This window comes from Echinops telfairi, unplaced genomic scaffold, assembly GCF_000313985.2.
Source record: "Echinops telfairi isolate 266 unplaced genomic scaffold, ASM31398v2 ScPeMD7_655;HRSCAF=1070, whole genome shotgun sequence".
NCBI lineage: Eukaryota > Metazoa > Chordata > Mammalia > Afrosoricida > Tenrecidae > Echinops > Echinops telfairi.
The window spans coordinates 30,497,834-30,506,790 of NW_022104553.1; the positions used below are offsets into that span (position 1 = coordinate 30,497,834).

At 56.2% G+C, this 8,957-nt stretch overlaps 1 protein-coding gene across 1 annotated transcript in view; it reads right to left on the minus strand.

Annotated features, from left to right (window-relative positions):
• Nucleotides 1-2,410: 2,410 nt before the first annotated feature.
• Nucleotides 2,411-8,957, minus strand: part of LTBP4 (latent transforming growth factor beta binding protein 4) — a 31,320-nt gene continuing 24,773 nt past the window's right edge. Inside the window, exons 30-34 of the mRNA XM_045292700.1 lie at nucleotides 7,500-8,004; nucleotides 7,233-7,385; nucleotides 6,103-6,483; nucleotides 5,615-5,767; nucleotides 2,411-2,721 (exon numbers count right to left, since the gene is read on the minus strand). Coding sequence (XP_045148635.1) covers nucleotides 2,567-2,721; nucleotides 5,615-5,767; nucleotides 6,103-6,483; nucleotides 7,233-7,385; nucleotides 7,500-8,004 — 1,347 coding nt within the window. The 3' untranslated portion in view covers nucleotides 2,411-2,566. The remainder of the gene's footprint in view (nucleotides 2,722-5,614; nucleotides 5,768-6,102; nucleotides 6,484-7,232; nucleotides 7,386-7,499; nucleotides 8,005-8,957) is intronic.

Consider the following 8,957-nt stretch of genomic DNA (forward strand, 5'->3'; position numbering starts at 1 on the left):
AAATTATCGCGGGCTGGTGGGGGTGGGAAGGGGGGAGGGGGGAGGAAAGAGAGTTTCAGAAAACAGTTCCCACTCCACGGTGCACCCTGTTGAAATTCCCCCTCCACTCCTGCCAGCCCTGTTGGATACCTTCCTGGAGATTATTCAGTCTCTGGGCACCAGCTTCCCCAAGCCCAGCCCCGAGGGGCTCAGATCTCCACTTAAGCACCTCCTCCTCCAGGGAGGCTGCCCACCCCCTATGGAGCTAAGTTCCTGTCCACTACCACTTATGACAAAACAGGCTCGTGGAAATGTGTTAGGAGTGAAGGAATGAGAAGGGCAGGATTGGGGTCAGGTTCCCTGTGCCAGATGGAAAATCTGCTCTTAACTCCCCCTTCATTGACCTCTGGACCCCTCGAGGTCTGACACCCCCCTCTCCACCAAGACACCTCTGTGCTACCTCTCAGGGGGTGGGAGGCTGGCCCCTTCCGTTCGCCTGGCAGGGTAAGAGTGCGAGTGGAGCAGCTAAGGCCCAGCTGTCTGCCTGCACTGTCGGAGCTCCTGCAAGGCCTGGGCTGATGGCTACTCTTTATTGAGGGCCTGTTTGCTATGTCGTAGGTGTGGTTCTAAACTTTTGACTTCCTTTCATGTAGCCCCACCCAAATCCCTGCACAGGGAGCTCTTGGGAATGTGACCCACCTCCTGAAGCTCAGGATTAGATCAAAGGAATCCCTTCATACACTCTTTATTGCAAATTTGAACAATACTGTACTTGGAAGATTAAAACTAGAGGATCTTGGGCCAGATCTCTCTCTCTCTCTCTCTCTCTCTCTCTCTCTCTCTCTCACACACACACACACACACACACACACACACACACACACACACACACTCCATCACCTTCCAGTCAGTTCTGACTCATGGGAACCCCGTGTGCTGCCTTTGCTCCATACGGTGGTCTTGATTCTAATCTTATGGAAGCAGATTGTCAGGACTTTCTTCCGGGGTCCTTCAGGGTGGGTTTGAACCCCTAACCTCTAGGTAGTAGAGTGCAAGCCATTTGCACTACCTTGGGACCTGAAAGTATACTTGTATATTATTCAAAATGGGAACATCCCATTCCCTGTCTGTGGGGGACCAGCCTCCCCACAGCTGAATGGGTCCAAGGGGCGGTTGTGTGATTGAGGGGTCAATTAAAGAGATATCAGACAAGAGAAAGCATGCAAGTGCTCACCTCCGGGACCGCCATGACTTCAGCAGCAGCTCTGCAAAGAGACAGCGAGTAAAGTAATCTCACAAATTTATATAATCTCGGGCACACAGGCCATGGTAAGCATGGTAACAGGAAGGGGTGTTACACTAGATAATACACCTAAAAGTAGGGAGATGAGCTAGGGGTATACACGTAATAGGAAGGGGAGGCACTAGGGGCATACATGTGACAGGAAGGCACAAGTGTAACAAGAAGGGTGGGCTCTAGAATCAAGATGGCAGCCTAACCTTGGCCATCTGTCTGAGTTGGCTTGATCTTAGGCATCTTTGGGCTCTCCATCAGGGGAACAATCCATTATCCTGACCAGAAGGGAGTGGGCCCTGCTTAGGGTGGGACAGACAATAGAGTCTGATTGCCTTAGCTGGCTGACAACCTTCGGGCAGATAATCTTCAAGCAGTGAACCTCCAAGTGTATAGTCAGTGAGCATGCGTTTGCAAACAGCACCCTCATTTTGGTATTATGATGGGGGGACATCGTGGGGCATAACTTTTACTTAAGAGAATGTGAGTGGGATGCATCTCTAACCCACGAATGTGAAGGTTTACTCCGCGGGATCCTTGGCCTCCCAGACTCCTTACTACATGAATGCTCAGAGTTTGTCGGCATCCACTCTTTCCGGTTCTTTTTCCCACATCTGTCTCAGCCCAATCGTTTGGCAGAGTGCCACCTGCCATGTTATCATCTGCTTGGGGCTCTGGAGTTCGTATCCTGCTGGACTCTCCCTCGAATATCACGCCCCCGCCTTGGTGGGAGGTTTTTGTCCACGAAGGGGTGCCGTGGGATAAAGCCCTGGAGACCCACTTCTGAAAAAACAGCCATTGAGAGCCCTGTGGGGCACAGTGCTCCTCTGACATGTGGAGTCGCCAGGAGTCTGAATGCACGGGACAGCAAGTGGCTCTTGGCTCCCACCGAGGATGGGGGGCACCCCCGCGGAATGGGGGGCCCTGGGAGATGGCAGGCTGTGGGAGCACATATCCTATCCTCTGGCTCCGTGATCATGAGCGCCACGGGGGCCAGATCTCTGGTGAGATTAGCACGACCCAGACGGGCTCAGCCACCGAGCCCTGGGGATAGAGACTGACCAAAGGGCTGCTGAGTGGCGCAGAGAACAAGCCCGGGGTCGGACTTGGAGAAACACACAGGCACGGGCCCCGAAGTACAAAATAGGTGCTTTTATTGAAAGTTTTATAAAAAGGGGAGGGCGTGTGAAGGGAGCCGTGGGCTGGGCTTGCGCCAGCGGCGTTGTCATGGGGGAGGGGGCGGCGACAGGCGTCCCCCCTTCCATGTGTCTGTCAATCTCCCGGGGCGCGCGCTCAGGCCCGGGGCCGGGCGGGCGCGCAGTGGTGCGGCTGCGGGGACTGCACGAAGCCCGGGCGGCACAGGCAGCGGAAGGAGCCGTCGGTGTTGATGCAGCGCGCGTTGATGCAGACCGGGGCGGCCTCCTCGGCCTCGGCGCACTCGTTGATGTCTGGAGGGGGGACAAGGGGTGCTGTTCATGGCTGGGGACCTGAAGGACGTCTCGGGGTCCCTGAGGTCCCCGGGGCAGAGGAGGGCAGGTGTTGAAGGGGCTGCTGGGCCGGCATCTGGCCTCTGCTACTTGTTGGCTGCGCTGTGTGAGCCTGGACGGGTGGGTGACCCTCTCTGTGCTTCCGCTGAATGCTCTGTAATCTGGGCACGGTCGCATTCACTGCCATCGAGCAGATGCCAACTCATGGTGACCTCATGGGACAGGGTAGAACTGCCCCTGGGGGTTTCTGAGACGGCGACTCCTTGGGAGTAGAAAGCCCCATCTTTCTCCCACGGATCGCCTGGTAGTTTCAAACGGCTGACCTTGGCGTTAGCAGCCCAGCGAATAAGCACTCGGCCAGCCTCATTCTGGTGAGGGGTGTGGTGGCCTCTCAAGAAACCCCCAAACAAACAAACAAAAAACTTCCAAACGAACTGCCCTGGAGTGGATCCTGACACTTACCCACCCTCGTGGACAGAGCAGACTGTCCCTGTGGGTGTCCAAGGCCCCGTGTATGGGGCAGACAGGATACAGCTGGTGGGTTTGAAGTGAATCACTATCTGTTGGTGAGCAGCTCAAACGCTTCACCCACATACCACCAGGGCCCTTTTCTCACCCGAAAATTGACCCCAAACCCAAGCCGTTGAGAAAAAGATCCTGTCGCCTCTTTCTTCCTCAGAGCAGCTGGTGGTTTCGAACGGCTGACTCAGCAGTTCTGCTCACGACCCCACTACACACCGGAGCTCCTGCGGTAATATCCCCTCTGCCCCTGACACACACAAAGTAGTGTGCCTATGGGAAACTACCCGAGGGAAATATGACGAATCTATTCCCTAACTGATCACAGAGGGAATTTGGAAAGCTGGTCTTCCATGATAGGAGAGCCACCACTTTGGTAAGTTAGAGATAAAGTCCAAGTCCATGATCCTGCTTTAAGTATCATTCCCACAGATGCTCCCCTAACAGCCATGGTGCCTTAAAGTGAGCACGTGGTTGATTGTATCTCCCTATAGAAGCAGACATGATCCTTTTGCTCTCTCTTCCTGCTGTGACACCCAACCCCCCCTATATGTCCCCCCAGGGCAGGTATTAGGTTTCCTCACCTATGCGCTCAGGGTCCTGACTGTAGATTCCACCCACCTTGTGACAGATGTAGCTACTGAATATGCATAAACTATCTCACATGTCTTTTTTTTTTAATCATTGGGGTTCGTACAGCTCTTATCACAATCCATCCATCCATCCATTGTGTCAAGCACATTTTTATATTTGTAGCCATCATCATTTCCAAAACATTTTCTTTCTACTTGAACCCTTGGTATTGGCTCCTCATTTTTTTCCCTCCCTCCCTCGCTCCTGAACTCTTTATAATTTATAAATTATTATTTTTCATGTTTTACACTGACCAATGTCTCCCTTCACCCACTTTTCTGTTGTCTGTCCCCCTGGGAGGGGGTTATAGGTAGATCGTTGTGATCGGTTCCCCCTCTCTCCTCCTACCTTCCCCTTCCCCTCCTGGTATCACTACTCTCATTATTGGTTCTGAGGGGGAATATGCATATCTTATGCCTACCTATAAATGCCCCAAGATGGTAAAGACTCGCTTCTGTCCCTCTTCCACGTGGACCACCAAGAGGGACTGAGGGGAGCTTGCTACCATAAAATGTGTCTGGTTCCTTTATTTTGTTCTCCGTCCTATCTTTCCTACCCTCTATGACTTTACTATGATCTTTATACATCACCGTCGTACGATCGTGTCTACTGGCCCTTCGCAGGTTAGAGGATGGTTTCCTCTGATATATGCCCACTGAACAGACAGGAAGGCTGAAGCTTTTCAAAGATGTGCACCAAAGTGGCCAAGGCGGGACCCCTGAGAAGTCATAGCTGCCCTTTTCGCCTGGTTCAGGAGGAGCCCTGTGGCCTAGAGGGTTAGGCATTGGGGTTCTAACTCCACGGTCGGTAGGTCAAGCCCACCAGTTGCTGTGTGGGAGAAAGATGAGGCTCTCTGCCCCATCAAGATTTACTGTCCTCTACCCTGTTCTATAGGGTCGCTACGAGTCAAGATCAACTCGATGGCAGCAAATTTAGCCTGTGTCAGAAGGAGCCTTCTTGGCCCCATGGGTTAGACCTGGACTGCTCTAGCCCAGGGTTGGCGCTTCAAACCCACCAGCCACTCTACTAGAGAAAACTGAGGCAGGCTGCTCCCGTAAAGGGCGAGGGTCTCACAAACCATGGGGAATAATTCTGCTCCGTCCTAGAAAACACAAAACCCAGTCATTGCCACCAGAGTCCATTCTGACTGATGGTGACCCCATAGGACAGCATAGAACTGCCCTGTGGATTTCTGAGATGGTAACTCTTTACAATAGCGGTTTCTCAACGTGTGGGTCTCAACCCCTTTGAGGGTCACCCGATTCATAACAGTAGCAAGATGACAGTGATGAAGTAGCAAGGAAAATATACTTATGGTTGGGGGGGTCACCACAACAGGAGAATTGTATTAAAGGGTCGCGGCATTAGGAAGGCTGAGAACCACTGTTTTATAGGAGCAGAAAACCTCTTCTTTCTCTGGCAGAGCGGCTGGTAGTCTCGAACTTCTGATCCTGAAGATGTAACCACTAGGTCACCTGGGCTCCACTCTGTCCTATAGGGTTACAATCCCTGTGATGACAGTGAATATCCTGTTTCCGGGCTTGCCCTTGACTAAGCCTTGCCTTCTATGAACGCTGGCCCTGCCCATTGGGCCAATATCCTTTCAGAAGTCCCTAACCCGCCCCACTTACTCAGGGCTCCTTGCTTACTGCGGTCCCCACCTCTCACCGCATGCGTGCGCTGGTCCTAGGCCCGCACTCACCAACACAGGCCATGCGGGTCATGTCCAGGCGGTAGCCGTCGAAGCAGTCACAGGTGAAGCCCTCGGGGACGCGCACGCACCGGCCATGCGCACAGCCATCCAGGATCCCGCACTCCTCCGCCTCCAGACCTTCGTAGGGTCCCGCCAAGGCCCCTGAAGAAAATGCGTGGTCTGTGGTCTCAGGGTCCCCACCTCCTGCCTTTTGACTCCCTCCGCGTCGCGTTCTAAACTGCCCACCCCTCCTCAGGGCTGTAGGGACAGGGGGACTGTCTCACTCTGCACCTGGCTTTCCCCTCCCCCTCATCTTCCTCTGTGAACCCCCCCACCCCCCAACTCTACTTCCCTTGGAACGCGCTGCCAACAGACTCGGTTCTAACTCTCCCTGGTTCTGTTTTCACATCTGGGTCCCTAACCCTGCCTCTGTTGGCCTCCATGGATACTTTCCCGCCCTCCTCCCGGGCCCGTGATCCCAGGTCTCTGGCCCTCACCCGCATAGCCTCCACCTTCGGGCAGCTCCTCCGGCTCCCGGAAGGAGCCACGGGTATCACGAGACCGGTAGCTCCAGCGGGGGTCCGGGCCGGGTGGGGCAGGATCCTCTGACTCGTCGTAGGAGTCACCGTCGTCCTCAAAGTCAGGCAAGTCAAAGGGGGGCACCCCGTAGGGAGCTTCCCGCCGGGCGAAGGGCCCAGGGGGCAGTGGGTAGGGGTCGTACGGGAGCGCAGGGGGTGGATACAGCTCAGGCCCATATGGGAGGCCCTGGTAAGGCAGTCCTACATCCGGGCCGTACTCATACGGGAGTCCGAAGCCACCTGGCCGCGGGGGGCTGTAGGCCGGGGGCCGCAGCACGTTGCACAGGGCCTCAAAGTCGTCTGGGAGGGAGAACGAGATCAGTGAGCCAGCCGCCCTGGCCTCTGCACCCACTATTCCTGTCCCCACTCTGGGAAGGGGTTGGGCCGGATCCTGGATTGAGGGGCTGAGGTCTGGGCCTGGGAATCCCTGGAGAGCTAGGAGCCTGAAGGAAAGGGGTGTTTCTTGGGCTGGGACTAAAGAACCTCAGGGTGCCAGGGGCTCGGGTGATGGACAGGAGACCTGAGCAATGGGCCTTGGCGATTTGAGGATCCAGGATTTGGGGGGCTGGATTCCCAAGGGCTGAAGAGAAGGGCCTCTAGGGCGGGGTTGCGGGAGTCTAGGGCTAAAGCTTAGGGGTCCCTGAGCTAGGGGTTGGGTCCTGGACACCTGGAGGTGGCTGTCCACAGGGGTGGTACGTGGAGGTGTGTGAGGCTATGACCAGGGAGTCTTGGCGCCAGAATGGCAGGGTCTGAGCCACTGGTATGTGAGGTCTAAACACCTGGGCTTTGGGGAGGGGACCTTATGAGCTGTGTCATGAGGGTTGGAGAGACCAGATGGTGGGTGCCGATTGGGCAGGAACTCTGGGGTCTGCTGAGCCAGGCCTTGGGGTTTCTGTGGCTGAGATGTGAAAGCCCTTTGGGATGGATGCGCCATGGGGTGAAAGGGATTAAGATTTAGGCCTGGATCTTGGGGTCCAACTTAGGAGGCAGCTGGGAGGTTCCCCTTGAAAGCCAAGGGACAGTGCCTCTATGCTCGGGGATGACTGTACCTGAGTCCTGGGCGGGGCACAGGGCGCAGTCCATGCCCCAGGCCTCGCCGTACAGACAGCAGCATTCTGTGTAGGTGGCCTGGCGGTCCAGCCGGGGGCGACTGCACACGAGGTCTGCCCCCACTTCCTGCCAGCACACGCCCAGATTGTCATCTGAGGGCAGAGGGGAGGCCAAGATCAGGGGTGTTCAGGGAACCTCCCGATGCCCCCAGTCCGCCCCCCTTCCTCTGCTGGGGCAACCCAGGCAGCCTCTGTCCAACATCACACCTCGCCCATCGCTGGGGTTCAGACCCCCAGCCGCCCTCTGAGGTAGGTCCCAAGGTCTGGGCAGGGAGCTGGATTGAGGACAGACTTGGCCTGGCATAGACTGACATACAGGGGGGAGGGCAGAAGAAGGGCCCCGTGGCGGGGGCATGGAGTCTGATAGGCTGCTCCCCAGGCCCAGCTGAGGGATGGCTGTGTAACCTGGACTCCTCGTCTTTCCCCTTCGGCTCTGGTGTGAATGAACCCTCAGGGGCCCAAGAAGAAATTGTGGGGGCAGGAAGTGCGAGAAGGTGAAAGGGTAGGTCAGTGGGCAGACAGAGAGAGGGAGAGGCAGAGCCCCAGAGAGAGGAAGCCAGACAAAAAGAGGAGAGGTCTCTGCGTGGGTGCTGCTCTCCAGAGACAAAGGGACCACGGACAGAGAGAGCCAAGAATTGAGAGAAAGATCGAAAGACATAAATTCCCAGGAAGGTGGAGAGAGGCAGACACACATCAAAATGATAGCCCCTAGCATTTAGGGAGACCCAACCCAGTCTACAAAAAACAAACAACCCTGCTGCCATCGGGTGGAGCCCAACTAGAGACCCTAATGTTTCTCCCACGGGGCCACCAGGCTCCTTTACCCCCAAAACAACTCCAGCCTCACCACCATCAAGTCCGTTCCAGCCCACACGGCCTTATAAGACGGGGTAGAACTGCCTCTGTGTGTTTCTGAGACTGGAACTCTTTACTAGAGTAGAAATCCCCGTCTTTTTCCCTTGGAGGGGCTGGTGGTTTTGAAATGCTGACTGCCCATCTCGGTAACCACTGAGCTTCCAGGGCTCCTGAAAATCCCTCCCAGCCCCTCCTTAATGTTGGGACGACTGTCATCACTTAGGATGCAGGAAGGAAGCTGGGGGACACGGGGATCAGCAATCCACATGTTTGCTGGGCCAGTCAATGGCAGGATGCCTCTGAAACCATCCCCATCACTGAAACCATCTCCTCTAACATCCCGTGGAGCCCTGGTGGCATGGTAGGTTAGCAATGGGCTGCGAACCCATAAGGCCAGCAGTTCAAACCCAGCAGCGGTTCCAAGGGAGAAATATGAGGCTGCTGTCTGCTCCCTTGAAGATGTACAGCCACGTAACCCCCGGGAGCGGTTCTACCCTGTCCTATAGGGTCCCGATGAGCCGGAATCAACTTGCTGGCAGTGGGTTTAATCTCCAGCCTTCACAGACCGCCCAGATGGGCCCTTGGGCGTGGCCATCGCGGGGGCGTGACCATCGCAGGGGCGTGGCCTGGGCAGGAGCCCTAACCCTGGGAGCCGGGGGCTGACCGTGTGGGCGGGCCCGGGGTGGGGCCTAGTGGGGCGTGGCCATCTCAGGGGCGTGGCCTGGGCAGGAGCCCTAACCCTGGGAGCCAGGGGCTGGCTATGTGGGCGGGGCCGGGCCTAGCAGGGGTGGGCCCGGGGCGGGGCCTAGC